Source organism: Triturus cristatus, chromosome 4_2, assembly GCF_964204655.1.
Source record: "Triturus cristatus chromosome 4_2, aTriCri1.1, whole genome shotgun sequence".
NCBI classification, from domain to species: domain Eukaryota; kingdom Metazoa; phylum Chordata; class Amphibia; order Caudata; family Salamandridae; genus Triturus; species Triturus cristatus.
The window spans coordinates 101175725-101193266 of NC_140586.1; the positions used below are offsets into that span (position 1 = coordinate 101175725).

At 39.2% G+C, this 17542-nt stretch overlaps 1 protein-coding gene across 1 annotated transcript in view; it reads right to left on the reverse strand.

Annotated features, from left to right (window-relative positions):
• The window catches only part of LOC146833096 (A.superbus venom factor 1-like), a 663114-nt gene that overhangs the window by 305435 nt on the left and 340137 nt on the right, over nt 1–17542 (reverse strand). Inside the window, exon 17 of the mRNA XM_085600729.1 lies at nt 1104–1298. Coding sequence (XP_085456855.1) covers nt 1104–1298 — 195 coding nt within the window. The remainder of the gene's footprint in view (nt 1–1103; nt 1299–17542) is intronic.

Genomic DNA, 17542 nt, shown 5'->3' on the forward strand with positions numbered 1-17542 from the left:
GAAAGATTATGAATTTCCACTGAAAAGTAATACGTGTGTGAAAATGTGTATATCATATATTTGTTCTATAGTGGTGGGCTAGTCTCTAAATTGTTGGCTGCGTAACTTTGAACATGAGTTTTAATCCTGGCTGTTCCAGATTATTTCATTGTGAGCAAATCTCTGTGCTCATCCGATCCCTTCGAAATTGGGAGCTCAAGGAGACCAATAAATTCTCAGTGTTACAAGAATATTTGGCATTTTCATGTACAACAAGCTTTAAATGAAGGGATGAAAGTGCTATAAAAGTTGTATTATTATGAGTAATATTATTATATAATAAATGGGTTTCTGTAATCCCTGTATAAATGCACATCTCAAATTTCTTTATAATCGGCGACTAGTGACGCACTCAGTCGCCGCTTATAAAGAAAAGGCGTCATAACTCAACTAGGGTAAGTTATTACAGTCAAGGTCTGACATCACAATGCCTGCTGCCAGAGCCAGCAGCTGAGATGAAAGTCAGTTCAGGTCACGCAGCATAATTGAAGAAGCTATTTAAAGCAATGAAAACGGAACGTTGCTTTTCTTTCTTCTGCTCTATTTTAATAGCTTAACATGGCAAGTAGAGAGAATACGTTTATTTTTTGCACTCCTTAGATAGAGGAAAGCTAAAATCTTTCTGCATATTTCTACACATTCCAAGCTACTGCAGCTTTCTTTTTTTAACTGACTTGCATTGACCTGTTTGCAACAAATATCTAATAGGTTTTTTGTGTGTTTAATTGTGCACTATAAGTTTTATTTGTATTCTCATGTTTGCAAACATGCTTGCTCTTACATATAAAACAGCTATGCACCAAGGTTTTAAGTGGATTGTGGGAAAGGTGATGGTGTGATCATATATTATATGGGATAAAGTACCCCTTGGCATACATGATGAAGATATTGCAAGTCACCTCGGAGTTCCATAACCTTATAAAGGAACTCAGTCTCGTTCCTCCATATGGTTATGGAACACCTCACTGACTTGTACTTATAATGTACGGCAGGGGGTACTTTATTCCTTATATTATGTATTTTTACTCTCAGTGATGATGTTGACACAGGTGAATTACACTTACTTCTTGCCAAAAACAGTTGCTCCCGTCTCTTCTCCAGCCGCATTTTACTGATAAACTCGCAGCAGTCCATGAACGCGTTCACACATTCTGTGGTCTCCCTGATATATCGAGCTCGTTTTGCACAGCTGTGCCCCATGTTGTTTTCTTTCATGCCATCTTCACAGCACTTTCTCTCCATGCCCTTGTACTTTGCAGCTGAAATGGTAAAACAAGGATATTCACAGAATGTCTCCCTCTATGTCACTCAAATACCACAATTGATTTCAAGAATTTATAATTTGACATACCATAAAGACTAACATGCTGTATGAGGAGGAGCTGGTGATAGCACTTTAGAAGGAGTTGTTTTTTCAATGAAAAATAGGTATACTTTAATAGCCTTCCTACATGACTGGCACTAAAAATATAAGCATCGCATGACCCTATTCTATTGTTTTTATTTATTATATTGTTTTTAAGCACATCCAAACTAAGCTATATAGGGACGCTGTACATACAACAGTAAGAGATACAGAAAACATATAGGCAAGAAAGGTCAAGACAAGGAATAGAGGTTATAGATGATGTCTGTCAAGGTTTTTCTGATCGGGTCATTTGCAAGGCAAAAACCCAGTCCTCTCTGCTGTAAGTCAGCAAACTTATTTACACTTTTATTTAAACTATTTTGCCTTTCTGATTTGTTAATATTAACACTATTTCCATGAGTTTTTCCTCAGTGTTGCAAACTTGTCTGTCCTTTTATGGAATTCTAACCAAATGTTTTTTTTCATGGTTTAATATTTTTCCTGCGTGGAAAATTATCAGTGCTTCCAAGAAGTCAGTTTATGTATTGAACCCACTGCAGCTGGCACTACAGGTTAAACTGGGTTACATACTGCCACATCAGATTAAACTGGGCATTGGCCGAGGTGGCAATGTTAAACTAGGTTTGTCAATAGGTAAGCCGTGATGTGCATCCTGTGCTCACTGTGCTATTGGACACATGCTGTGCCTCAATGAGGAGGCCCAAAAAGACTGCACTAGGTCTGGTTTTGCTTGTGTCCCTGTCTACAGGGCATTTGGCATGGTAGTTTGTGTTAGACATGCCCAGTTGGAGCTGGACCAAGTCTAATTTCCATTTGACTGTTAATAAAAAGAACAATGGATCGGAATGTGGTCTCAGTAGTTGCCACTGGTTGAAATTAATTCAATAATTTACATAATTGTTTTTTTTGTTTTCTACATCAATGGCAGGTTACACTCAGTATGAACTGCCACTGGCAGGGGGGACTGGTTATAAACTGTCTTTGTGGGCTGTGCTGGATTTGGCTGTTACCGCCGGGATATACTGGGTAAAGGCTACTGCTCAAGGATGAAGTGGCTACTGGCAGTTACAAGCAGCTTAAAGATCCGGTGTTGTATTGTATTGTAATTGCATTTATATAGCGCATACTACCCCTGACGAGGCGTTGAAGCACTTTTTCAGCAAGTGGCACACTGCTCCGGAACCCATAAACGATTAGTGGTGAATTAGTATAGTGAAATATAAAAGTACTTTGAGTGGCGGATAGGTTAGTCAGTTGTTTGGATTGAGAAGTATAGTGGAGGGATAGAAGAGGGAAAACGGTTTGCATTTATATAGCGCTTGCTACCCCTGCTGAGGTGTTGAAGTGCTTTTTCGACGAGTACCATGCTACTCCGGAACCCATAAAGGATTAGTGGTGAATTAGTATAGTGAAATATGAAAGTAATTTGAGTGGTGGATATGTTGGTCAGTTATTTGGATTAAGAAGGAAGAGAGAAGGGTCTAGGATATTTTTTTTTGCGGAGTTTATAGCAGTAGGATGGAGTTTGGGGTGAGTAAAGGGGAGGTGGAGGGGAGTTAATTTGAATGGTGGACATGTTATTCTGTTTTTTTGGATTGAAAGGAACAGTGGAGGGATAGAAGAGGGAAGGAGGGATAGAAGAGTGAAGGGTCTAGAATCTTTTTTTTTTAGTTCATAGGAGTAGGAGGGGGTTTGTGATTAGTAAAAGGGAGGTGGAAGGGGAAGAGTCAGAGGTACAGGGTTAGAAAGTCTTGTTTGGGAGATCTGAATAGTAAAAGAGGTATGAGATGATGTAAGAAGGCGTAGAGGAGGGAAGAGTCTAGAAAGGGTTATTTGAGGGGTCATAGCAGTGGTATGGGGTTTGAGATGAATGAGAGAGTGGAGGTCAAGGATATATTAATAGAGGTATGCGATGAGAAATAGGGTAGTGCATTGGATATGCTGAATTAGAAGAAAAATATTAAATATATAGATACATATGTACACGGAAGGTAAATATATATATATATATATATATATATATATATATATACATATTATCTACTGGCGGTCGCCAGTAGATAGTTATAGTTATAGTTAGGACCGTGTTTCCATAGGAAATCTGCAACATTCTATTTCGAATAACTTTGGCGCCGGTTGACGAATCCTCGCGAAATTTTCCAAATAGGTGGGGCGCTCCGCTCCGCTCCTTCCCTGAAAGTCTTGGGGGGATTTGTCAAGCGGGGGCTGAGAAAAAGGGGGGGTCCCAAAACGCGTTTTCCCCATGCATTTTCCCATAGGACCTTTAGTCCAAGCTACAGCCCGAATGGCTGAACAGAATTACTTGAAATTTGGCAGAGAGGTAGTCCTCGGGTCAGGGATGTGCCTTTTGCAGGTCTGGTGTAAATCTATTCAGTAGTTCCTGAGAAAATAGCATTTAAAAGCATATATATATCTATAAGCGCGCTCCGAGCGCGTACGGTAAGCTTACCGTACGCGCACGCTGCCGTGCGCGAGCTCAATTCTGATTGGTGGTTACATGACTGTAAACATTCGAATCGGTCGAAATCAGGAAGTGTCGGCCGCCATTTTGTGTGTCTCACACTGATAAACAAAGGTGGAGAACGTGAAAAGGGGGCAACGAAGAGAGTTGCAGACCCCCTAGCGTTTGTCAGGGGGTCCAAGAAGGACCCAAAAGTATGAAAAATACATTTTAAATTTTTTTGAAAAAAATCGCGGAGTGCGCGTACGGTAAGCTTACCGTACGCACACGGCAGAAAAAAAACAAAAAAAAAAGAAATAAAAATCACATTTAAGTGTTTAGATATTAGGGGGCTCTAAAAAGAGCCGTTGTGTTTATAAAGTGTTTTTTTTGTGGTACCTACAAGTAAGTACCGATGCAGAGTCTAAAGTTCAAGAGGAAGACTCTGTTCCCTTCATCTGTGAAGTGTGCACGCACGGAGAAAAACCAAAAAAAACAAAAAAAAAAAAAAAAAAATTTATTGTAAAATAAATATATAAAAAAATGATAATACATGCATAACTTAGCATTTAAAAAAACGTACAAATTCACTGAAAAAACCATAGGTTTCATACACGTTATAGTTAGGAATTAGCATTTAAAAAACCTTGCAAATTCACTTAAAAAACCATAGGTTTCACACATGTTATAGTTAGGTGGATATTTCACTCGTAAAAAACCAATGAAATTCCCCCGTTATAGTTAGTTCAGATAACTATAACTCGCGCGACCGCCACTCTATCACAAGGATCATCAGTGATGTCATGAGTGATGCCACTGACCATGTCATGAGTGATGTAATATGTGACGTCATGAGCAGGATTGCGGGCGCGCGAGTTATAGTTATCTGAACTAACTATAACGGGGGAATTTCATTGGTTTTTTACGAGTGAAATATCCACCTAACTATAACATGTGTGAAACCTATGGTTTTTTAAGTGAATATATATATATATATATATATATATATATATATATATATATATATATATATATATGGTATTAAAAGTTGATTAAAGACGCTTTCAATAAACTCCGGCTTTCAAGTGTTGTTGTACCTTAAATTATAATTTGTTTTTTATTTTTTGTGTTTTGTAATTCAATAGTGAAGCTATTGTAGATAAATAGTTATGATAAAAGATTTAATTATTTATGCAGTCACTTATTTACATGTTAAAAGTATAAAATAATGTAACAACCAGTAACATGTACATTTGTTAAGCAGAACTAATATCTATATTTTTTTTAAACATAATTATTATACATGTTTATACAAAGCAATACACATATATAGGTACAAATCTATAGTCCAAATAAATGCTTATATACAGAGGGATATGCTGTATTTTTCCGTTTGCGTATGGTGGTTATATGGGGAAGAGCCAATTCTTGAGCAATTCTCTGAAGATAAGGTGGTTATCCGTGGATCTTATGTTGGGGGGTAAAGAGTTCCATAGTTTGGTTGCTTGAACAGAAAAGGATATCCCACCCATGGTTTTTTTCTTGTACGTTGGGATTTTGAGGCAAGGTGCCACTCTAGAGCCAATGTTCCTTTGTTGAATGTGTTTCGTGATTTTATTCCTGATGAGGAGCTGTCCTATTCCATGTGTCACTATGTGGGTGATACAAAGCAGCTTGAACATGGATCTTCAGGCAACCGGTAACCAATGCAGGGCTTTCAAGGCAGGATGGATGTGGTCATGTGGCTTTATATGTAAGAGTAGTCTGGCAGCTGAGTTCTGAATCAGTTGTAGTCATTTTATAGTTGTTAAAGATGATCCGTGGTAGAGGCTATTAGTGTAATAGAGTTTGGACAGGGCAAGAGAGATAGTAGCCTGGACCTTGAGTTTAAATCTCAGAAGGGGAAAATTAGTTGCAGAGTTTTTATAGTAACAAAGCTTGATCTTGCTAGTTTGTCCCCTTGGGCATTCATTGAAAGCTTGGAGTCCATGGTCATTCAGAGGTTTCTTACTTCCTTCGGTACTTTAGGCGGTGTTCCCAGATCATCAGGCCATGCGGCAATAATTTTTCCAATCGCCACACGTGAGTATTTCTGTTTTGAAAGCATTCAATTTGAGATGGCTCCACATCAACTATTGATTCACAGCTCTGAGACAACCAAAAATTGGTGACTTTTCAATGTCTTTGGGGCGTTCCAGTTGAAGGAGTATTTGCATGTCGTCGGCATAGTTATAGTATGCGAGGGGAAATTGATTGATCAGTGCCAGTAATGACTTCATGTAGATGTTGAAAAGCATAGTGAGATGATAGAGCCTTGAGGGACCCCAGCTTTTGTGAAGTATGGTTTGGACGAGCAAGGGGGGTATGGATGACATTAGTTCTGTTGCGAAAGTAGGATGTGATCCAGTCTAGAGCAATCCCCTCTATGCCTGCTTCGTAGAGTCTTTGTATCAGAGTGTCATGGTCAACTGTGTCAAAGGCAGCCAGGAGGTCTAAGAGAAGTAGCGCAGCAACCCCATTCCAGTCAACTGTGTTCTTCAGGTCATCCCAGATGGCAACGAGGGCAGATTCTGTGCCTTTTCCTGGACGTAATCCCGTTTGGAAGTCTAAAAGTATGGCATTATCTTCAATGAATTGTGACATCTGGGCGAGCAGCTTAAAGATCCGGTGTTGTATTGTATTGTAATTGCATTTATATAGCGCATACTACCCCTGACGAGGCGTTGAAGCACTTTTTCAGCAAGTGGCACACTGCTCCGGAACCCATAAACGATTAGTGGTGAATTAGTATAGTGAAATATAAAAGTACTTTGAGTGGCGGATAGGTTAGTCAGTTGTTTGGATTGAGAAGTATAGTGGAGGGATAGAAGAGGGAAAACGGTTTGCATTTATATAGCGCTTGCTACCCCTGCTGAGGTGTTGAAGTGCTTTTTCGACGAGTACCATGCTACTCCGGAACCCATAAAGGATTAGTGGTGAATTAGTATAGTGAAATATGAAAGTAATTTGAGTGGTGGATATGTTGGTCAGTTATTTGGATTAAGAAGGAAGAGAGAAGGGTCTAGGATATTTTTTTTTGCGGAGTTTATAGCAGTAGGATGGAGTTTGGGGTGAGTAAAGGGGAGGTGGAGGGGAGTTAATTTGAATGGTGGACATGTTATTCTGTTTTTTTGGATTGAAAGGAACAGTGGAGGGATAGAAGAGGGAAGGAGGGATAGAAGAGTGAAGGGTCTAGAATCTTTTTTTTTTAGTTCATAGGAGTAGGAGGGGGTTTGTGATTAGTAAAAGGGAGGTGGAAGGGGAAGAGTCAGAGGTACAGGGTTAGAAAGTCTTGTTTGGGAGATCTGAATAGTAAAAGAGGTATGAGATGATGTAAGAAGGCGTAGAGGAGGGAAGAGTCTAGAAAGGGTTATTTGAGGGGTCATAGCAGTGGTATGGGGTTTGAGATGAATGAGAGAGTGGAGGTCAAGGATATATTAATAGAGGTATGCGATGAGAAATAGGGTAGTGCATTGGATATGCTGAATTAGAAGAAAAATATTAAATATATAGATACATATGTACACGGAAGGTAAATATATATATATATATATATATATATATATATATATATATATATATATATATATATATATACATATTATCTACTGGCGGTCGCCAGTAGATAGTTATAGTTAGGACCGTGTTTCCATAGGAAATCTGCAACATTCTATTTCGAATAACTTTGGCGCCGGTTGACGAATCCTCGCGAAATTTTGCAAATAGGTGGGGCGCTCCGCTCCGCTCCTTCCCTGAAAGTCTTGGGGGGATTTGTCAAGCGGGGGCTGAGAAAAAGGGGGGGTCCCAAAACGCGTTTTCCCCATGCATTTTCCCATAGGACCTTTAGTCCAAGCTACAGCCCGAATGGCTGAACAGAATTACTTGAAATTTGGCAGAGAGGTAGTCCTCGGGTCAGGGATGTGCCTTTTGCAGGTCTGGTGTAAATCTATTCAGTAGTTCCTGAGAAAATAGCATTTAAAAGCATATATATATCTATAAGCGCGCTCCGAGCGCGTACGGTAAGCTTACCGTACGCGCACGCTGCCGTGCGCGAGCTCAATTCTGATTGGTGGTTACATGACTGTAAACATTCGAATCGGTCGAAATCAGGAAGTGTCGGCCGCCATTTTGTGTGTCTCACACTGATAAACAAAGGTGGAGAACGTGAAAAGGGGGCAACGAAGAGAGTTGCAGACCCCCTAGCGTTTGTCAGGGGGTCCAAGAAGGACCCAAAAGTATGAAAAATACATTTTAAATTTTTTTGAAAAAAATCGCGGAGTGCGCGTACGGTAAGCTTACCGTACGCACACGGCAGAAAAAAAACAAAAAAAAAAGAAATAAAAATCACATTTAAGTGTTTAGATATTAGGGGGCTCTAAAAAGAGCCGTTGTGTTTATAAAGTGTTTTTTTTGTGGTACCTACAAGTAAGTACCGATGCAGAGTCTAAAGTTCAAGAGGAAGACTCTGTTCCCTTCATCTGTGAAATGTGCACGCACGGAGAAAAACCAAAAAAAACAAAAAAAAAAAAAAAAAATTTATTGTAAAATAAATATATAAAAAAATGATAATACATGCATAACTTAGCATTTAAAAAAACGTACAAATTCACTGAAAAAACCATAGGTTTCATACACGTTATAGTTAGGAATTAGCATTTAAAAAACCTTGCAAATTCACTTAAAAAACCATAGGTTTCACACATGTTATAGTTAGGTGGATATTTCACTCGTAAAAAACCAATGAAATTCCCCCGTTATAGTTAGTTCAGATAACTATAACTCGCGCGACCGCCACTCTATCACAAGGATCATCAGTGATGTCATGAGTGATGCCACTGACCATGTCATGAGTGATGTAATATGTGACGTCATGAGCAGGATTGCGGGCGCGCGAGTTATAGTTATCTGAACTAACTATAACGGGGGAATTTCATTGGTTTTTTACGAGTGAAATATCCACCTAACTATAACATGTGTGAAACCTATGGTTTTTTAAGTGAATATATATATATATATATATATATATATATATATATATATATATATATATATATATATATATATATATATATATATATATATGGTATTAAAAGTTGATTAAAGACGCTTTCAATAAACTCCGGCTTTCAAGTGTTGTTGTACCTTAAATTATAATTTGTTTTTTATTTTTTGTGTTTTGTAATTCAATAGTGAAGCTATTGTAGATAAATAGTTATGATAAAAGATTTAATTATTTATGCAGTCACTTATTTACATGTTAAAAGTATAAAATAATGTAACAACCAGTAACATGTACATTTGTTAAGCAGAACTAATATCTATATTTTTTTTAAACATAATTATTATACATGTTTATACAAAGCAATACACATATATAGGTACAAATCTATAGTCCAAATAAATGCTTATATACAGAGGGATATGCTGTATTTTTCCGTTTGCGTATGGTGGTTATATGGGGAAGAGCCAATTCTTGAGCAATTCTCTGAAGATAAGGTGGTTATCCGTGGATCTTATGTTGGGGGGTAAAGAGTTCCATAGTTTGGTTGCTTGAACAGAAAAGGATATCCCACCCATGGTTTTTTTCTTGTACGTTGGGATTTTGAGGCAAGGTGCCACTCTAGAGCCAATGTTCCTTTGTTGAATGTGTTTCGTGATTTTATTCCTGATGAGGAGCTGTCCTATTCCATGTGTCACTATGTGGGTGATACAAAGCAGCTTGAACATGGATCTTCAGGCAACCGGTAACCAATGCAGGGCTTTCAAGGCAGGATGGATGTGGTCATGTGGCTTTATATGTAAGAGTAGTCTGGCAGCTGAGTTCTGAATCAGTTGTAGTCATTTTATAGTTGTTAAAGATGATCCGTGGTAGAGGCTATTAGTGTAATAGAGTTTGGACAGGGCAAGAGAGATAGTAGCCTGGACCTTGAGTTTAAATCTCAGAAGGGGAAAATTAGTTGCAGAGTTTTTATAGTAACAAAGCTTGATCTTGCTAGTTTGTCCCCTTGGGCATTCATTGAAAGCTTGGAGTCCATGGTCATTCAGAGGTTTCTTACTTCCTTCGGTACTTTAGGCGGTGTTCCCAGATCATCAGGCCATGCGGCAATAATTTTTCCAATCGCCACACGTGAGTATTTCTGTTTTGAAAGCATTCAATTTGAGATGGCTCCACATCAACTATTGATTCACAGCTCTGAGACAACCAAAAATTGGTGACTTTTCAATGTCTTTGGGGCGTTCCAGTTGAAGGAGTATTTGCATGTCGTCGGCATAGTTATAGTATGCGAGGGGAAATTGATTGATCAGTGCCAGTAATGACTTCATGTAGATGTTGAAAAGCATAGTGAGATGATAGAGCCTTGAGGGACCCCAGCTTTTGTGAAGTATGGTTTGGACGAGCAAGGGGGGTATGGATGACATTAGTTCTGTTGCGAAAGTAGGATGTGATCCAGTCTAGAGCAATCCCCTCTATGCCTGCTTCGTAGAGTCTTTGTATCAGAGTGTCATGGTCAACTGTGTCAAAGGCAGCCAGGAGGTCTAAGAGAAGTAGCGCAGCAACCCCATTCCAGTCAACTGTGTTCTTCAGGTCATCCCAGATGGCAACGAGGGCAGATTCTGTGCCTTTTCCTGGACGTAATCCCGTTTGGAAGTCTAAAAGTATGGCATTATCTTCAATGAATTGTGACATCTGGGCGAGCAGCTTAAAGATCCGGTGTTGTATTGTATTGTAATTGCATTTATATAGCGCATACTACCCCTGACGAGGCGTTGAAGCACTTTTTCAGCAAGTGGCACACTGCTCCGGAACCCATAAATGATTAGTGGTGAATTAGTATAGTGAAATATAAAAGTACTTTGAGTGGCGGATAGGTTAGTCAGTTGTTTGGATTGAGAAGTATAGTGAAGGGATAGAAGAGGGAAAACGGTTTGCATTTATATAGCGCTTGCTACCCCTGCTGAGGTGTTGAAGTGCTTTTTCGACGAGTACCATGCTACTCCGGAACCCATAAAGGATTAGTGGTGAATTAGTATAGTGAAATATGAAAGTAATTTGAGTGGTGGATATGTTGGTCAGTTATTTGGATTAAGAAGGAAGAGAGAAGGGTCTAGGATATTTTTTTTTGCGGAGTTTATAGCAGTAGGATGGAGTTTGGGGTGAGTAAAGGGGAGGTGGAGGGGAGTTAATTTGAATGGTGGACATGTTATTCTGTTTTTTTGGATTGAAAGGAACAGTGGAGGGATAGAAGAGGGAAGGAGGGATAGAAGAGTGAAGGGTCTAGAATCTTTTTTTTTTAGTTCATAGGAGTAGGAGGGGGTTTGTGATTAGTAAAAGGGAGGTGGAAGGGGAAGAGTCAGAGGTACAGGGTTAGAAAGTCTTGTTTGGGAGATCTGAATAGTAAAAGAGGTATGAGATGATGTAAGAAGGCGTAGAGGAGGGAAGAGTCTAGAAAGGGTTATTTGAGGGGTCATAGCAGTGGTATGGGGTTTGAGATGAATGAGAGAGTGGAGGTCAAGGATATATTAATAGAGGTATGCGATGAGAAATAGGGTAGTGCATTGGATATGCTGAATTAGAAGAAAAATATTAAATATATAGATACATATGTACACGGAAGGTAAATATATATATATATATATATATATATATATATATATATATATATATATATATATATATATATACATATTATCTACTGGCGGTCGCCAGTAGATAGTTATAGTTATAGTTAGGACCGTGTTTCCATAGGAAATCTGCAACATTCTATTTCGAATAACTTTGGCGCCGGTTGACGAATCCTCGCGAAATTTTCCAAATAGGTGGGGCGCTCCGCTCCGCTCCTTCCCTGAAAGTCTTGGGGGGATTTGTCAAGCGGGGGCTGAGAAAAAGGGGGGGTCCCAAAACGCGTTTTCCCCATGCATTTTCCCATAGGACCTTTAGTCCAAGCTACAGCCCGAATGGCTGAACAGAATTACTTGAAATTTGGCAGAGAGGTAGTCCTCGGGTCAGGGATGTGCCTTTTGCAGGTCTGGTGTAAATCTATTCAGTAGTTCCTGAGAAAATAGCATTTAAAAGCATATATATATCTATAAGCGCGCTCCGAGCGCGTACGGTAAGCTTACCGTACGCGCACGCTGCCGTGCGCGAGCTCAATTCTGATTGGTGGTTACATGACTGTAAACATTCGAATCGGTCGAAATCAGGAAGTGTCGGCTGCCATTTTGTGTGTCTCACACTGATAAACAAAGGTGGAGAACGTGAAAAGGGGGCAACGAAGAGAGTTGCAGACCCCCTAGCGTTTGTCAGGGGGTCCAAGAAGGACCCAAAAGTATGAAAAATACATTTTAAATTTTTTTGAAAAAAATCGCGGAGTGCGCGTACGGTAAGCTTACCGTACGCACACGGCAGAAAAAAAACAAAAAAAAAAGAAATAAAAATCACATTTAAGTGTTTAGATATTAGGGGGCTCTAAAAAGAGCCGTTGTGTTTATAAAGTGTTTTTTTTGTGGTACCTACAAGTAAGTACCGATGCAGAGTCTAAAGTTCAAGAGGAAGACTCTGTTCCCTTCATCTGTGAAATGTGCACGCACGGAGAAAAACCAAAAAAAACAAAAAAAAAAAAAAAAAATTTATTGTAAAATAAATATATAAAAAAATGATAATACATGCATAACTTAGCATTTAAAAAAACGTACAAATTCACTGAAAAAACCATAGGTTTCATACACGTTATAGTTAGGAATTAGCATTTAAAAAACCTTGCAAATTCACTTAAAAAACCATAGGTTTCACACATGTTATAGTTAGGTGGATATTTCACTCGTAAAAAACCAATGAAATTCCCCCGTTATAGTTAGTTCAGATAACTATAACTCGCGCGACCGCCACTCTATCACAAGGATCATCAGTGATGTCATGAGTGATGCCACTGACCATGTCATGAGTGATGTAATATGTGACGTCATGAGCAGGATTGCGGGCGCGCGAGTTATAGTTATCTGAACTAACTATAACGGGGGAATTTCATTGGTTTTTTACGAGTGAAATATCCACCTAACTATAACATGTGTGAAACCTATGGTTTTTTAAGTGAATATATATATATATATATATATATATATATATATATATATATATATATATATATATATATATATATGGTATTAAAAGTTGATTAAAGACGCTTTCAATAAACTCCGGCTTTCAAGTGTTGTTGTACCTTAAATTATAATTTGTTTTTTATTTTTTGTGTTTTGTAATTCAATAGTGAAGCTATTGTAGATAAATAGTTATGATAAAAGATTTAATTATTTATGCAGTCACTTATTTACATGTTAAAAGTATAAAATAATGTAACAACCAGTAACATGTACATTTGTTAAGCAGAACTAATATCTATATTTTTTTTAAACATAATTATTATACATGTTTATACAAAGCAATACACATATATAGGTACAAATCTATAGTCCAAATAAATGCTTATATACAGAGGGATATGCTGTATTTTTCCGTTTGCGTATGGTGGTTATATGGGGAAGAGCCAATTCTTGAGCAATTCTCTGAAGATAAGGTGGTTATCCGTGGATCTTATGTTGGGGGGTAAAGAGTTCCATAGTTTGGTTGCTTGAACAGAAAAGGATATCCCACCCATGGTTTTTTTCTTGTACGTTGGGATTTTGAGGCAAGGTGCCACTCTAGAGCCAATGTTCCTTTGTTGAATGTGTTTCGTGATTTTATTCCTGATGAGGAGCTGTCCTATTCCATGTGTCACTATGTGGGTGATACAAAGCAGCTTGAACATGGATCTTCAGGCAACCGGTAACCAATGCAGGGCTTTCAAGGCAGGATGGATGTGGTCATGTGGCTTTATATGTAAGAGTAGTCTGGCAGCTGAGTTCTGAATCAGTTGTAGTCATTTTATAGTTGTTAAAGATGATCCGTGGTAGAGGCTATTAGTGTAATAGAGTTTGGACAGGGCAAGAGAGATAGTAGCCTGGACCTTGAGTTTAAATCTCAGAAGGGGAAAATTAGTTGCAGAGTTTTTATAGTAACAAAGCTTGATCTTGCTAGTTTGTCCCCTTGGGCATTCATTGAAAGCTTGGAGTCCATGGTCATTCAGAGGTTTCTTACTTCCTTCGGTACTTTAGGCGGTGTTCCCAGATCATCAGGCCATGCGGCAATAATTTTTCCAATCGCCACACGTGAGTATTTCTGTTTTGAAAGCATTCAATTTGAGATGGCTCCACATCAACTATTGATTCACAGCTCTGAGACAACCAAAAATTGGTGACTTTTCAATGTCTTTGGGGCGTTCCAGTTGAAGGAGTATTTGCATGTCGTCGGCATAGTTATAGTATGCGAGGGGAAATTGATTGATCAGTGCCAGTAATGACTTCATGTAGATGTTGAAAAGCATAGTGAGATGATAGAGCCTTGAGGGACCCCAGCTTTTGTGAAGTATGGTTTGGACGAGCAAGGGGGGTATGGATGACATTAGTTCTGTTGCGAAAGTAGGATGTGATCCAGTCTAGAGCAATCCCCTCTATGCCTGCTTCGTAGAGTCTTTGTATCAGAGTGTCATGGTCAACTGTGTCAAAGGCAGCCAGGAGGTCTAAGAGAAGTAGCGCAGCAACCCCATTCCAGTCAACTGTGTTCTTCAGGTCATCCCAGATGGCAACGAGGGCAGATTCTGTGCCTTTTCCTGGACGTAATCCCGTTTGGAAGTCTAAAAGTATGGCATTATCTTCAATGAATTGTGACATCTGGGCGAATGCTGCTCTTTCTACCATTTTGCCCAGGAAAGGTCCATTTGTAATTGGTCTGTAGTTGTCAGGGTTCAGTGGATCAAAGTCTGTTTTCTTCAGTAATTGGTGTATGTATGACCTTTTGAGTTCTTCAGGAAATATTCTGGGAGTTAAGGAACTGTTGATGATTCTTCTTACTGGTGTGGCAGCAGAGGTTGTTAAAAGAATTCTCTTGAATGTTTGCGGTGGACACGGGTCAGACGGGCTGCCGGCAGGCCTTCTTGTTTTGACCAGGTCCATAAATTTATCGTGTGAAATGTGTTGGAAGGAACAAAGAGGCTGGGTTAGAGTATTCTTGGATTTTTGTTTTGGAAAAGGGCTGGTGCTTTGTCTTTCTTTTAAATATAGGTAGGAAGCCCATGGACGGCAGGAATTTCGGGACGGTATGCATTGCGAAACAGGAGGATCTTATCATGGTTCCTTGAATTTGTGAACAAACTGGATGCTTTGACGAGAGCGTAACACAAGCTTGCGGAAATTTTTCCTACGCAATTTTTGAAGATACTTGTATGAATATTCATCACATTAGGAGGTGACACTACAGAGAACGGGCACTGATCGTAAGCAGGATTTCTTGTATGCTACTCGCCCGAACGTTTTTTATGAAACTGCTCGCTGAACTCAAACATTCTCCAGGATCTTGGTGAAACTTAGGTGATCAAGTACAAGATAGTCATATTCGAACCAAGCTTAATAAGCTTGATTTACTTCATTGTCAATACATGGAAATTGGAACATCCGGATTCCCCATAAGAATTCGTAGGACTTCGGAGATTACAAGGGTTTTAGGCCGATCCTAGCCATCCTTACTAGCTTCAGAGCTCCGAATATTTAAGCCTTGAGGAAGTCACGGTGGTGACGAAACGCGCGTTGGCTGTTGGCTGTTTCTGATTCAACGTTCTACGTGTCAAGTCCTGTGTCTACTATGTATTTCAACCCTTTATGACACGGGATGTAACTTATTAGATGTATCACTCTGTGTCTGACAATTATTAAATGGATGTTTACAGTATATACTCGTACGCCTGATAACATTTTTTATGCCAAGCTGTTTTCTCTCTTTATTATCTGGTATTTGCAGTGTATGAGATTAATTTCAAACAAATATGTTTGGCTTCACTATATTAGAGTGCCGGGGTCTCTCTGTTTGTATGTGCTACAGGCCTTTTTGACCTGTTTAATCGATATCCATGGTAGTGGGATATCTGACCTTGAGTTGGCACCTATGAAATGTTGGTTTCATCCCTAGACATATGTAATGTATCAAAATGCCTCTTCCTCTGATTCAAATGTGCATGTGATTGTGCGACTCAATATCCACCACTACCTTGTGTGTTGGTCAGAGTATTTGCATGTCGTCTGCATAGTTATAGTATGCGAGGGGAAATTGATTGATCAGTGCCAGTAATGACTTCATGTAGATGTTGAAAAGCATAGTGAGATGATAGAGCCTTGAGGGACCCCAGCTTTTGTGAAGTATGGTTTGGACGAGCAAGGGGGGTATGGATGACATTAGTTCTGTTGCGAAAGTAGGATGTGATCCAGTCTAGAGCAATCCCCTCTATGCCTGCTTCGTAGAGTCTTTGTATCAGAGTGTCATGGTCAGCTGTGTCAAAGGCAGCCAGGAGGTCTAAGAGAAGTAGCGCAGCAACCCCATTCCAGTCAACTGTGTTCTTCAGGTCATCCCAGATGGCAACGAGGGCAGATTCTGTGCCTTTTCCTGGACGTAATCCCGTTTGGAAGTCTAAAAGTATGACATTATCTTCAATGAATTGTGACATCTGGGCGAATGCTGCTCTTTCTATCATTTTGCCCAGGAAAGGTCCATTTGTAATTGGTCTGTAGTTGTCAGGGTTCAGTGGATCAAAGTCTGTTTTCTTCAGTAATTGGCGTATGTATGACCTTTTGAGTTCTTCAGGAAATATTCTGGGAGTTAAGGAACTGTTGATGATTCTTCTTACTGGTGTGGCAGCAGAGGTTGTTAAAAGAATTCTCTTGAATGTTTGCGGTGGACACGGGTCAGACGGGCTGCCGGCAGGCCTTCTTGTTTTGACCAGGTCCATAAATTTATCGTGTGAAATGTGTTGGAAGGAACAAAGAGGCTGGGTTAGAGTATTCTTGGATTTTTGTTTTGGAAAAGGGCTGGTGCTTTGTCTTTCTTTTAAATATGAGTCCAACATGTCCTCTTTGGCTGTGTAATGATTTGCCAGTTTGTCTGTGAAATCTTGAGTAACGGAATGAGCTCCTTCTACGCAATTTGGTCTACAAAATTCTGTGAGAATTTGATAGAATTCTTTATTTGCACATTTCGCATTTTGCATTCTGTCTGAATAGAACCTTTTCTTAGATTTTTTGATAGCTGACCTGTATAATCTGTTAAGTGTCTGTAGGCAAAGTTTGTCTTTATTTTTGTTTGTTTTGATCCAGGCACTTTGCAGCTTTCTAATCTGTTATTTTATCTCATTTATCTCTGTATTTCTCCATGATGCCTGTTTTCTTTTGTTCTGTTGTGTCGGATTTAGTGGTATTAGGATATCAAAAGCTTCCTGTGGCCACTCATACAGTTTTGGAACAGAATTTATTGTGTCTAGATCTGTACTGGATGTTAGTTGTGTTTCTAAGTGTTCCAAATCGAGTTTGTTCCACGGTCGATAGGTGGATGGACGTAAGGTGGTTTTAGGTGTTTCGCTTTGTGTTGTTTCATGTTGGAAAGCAAGCAAATTGTGGTCTGACCATGTGATTGGAATCATTATTTGAAAGGTAAATAGTTCTGTAATTGCAAAAATGACATCTAGGATGTGTCCAGCGATGTGTGTGGGTTTTTGGAC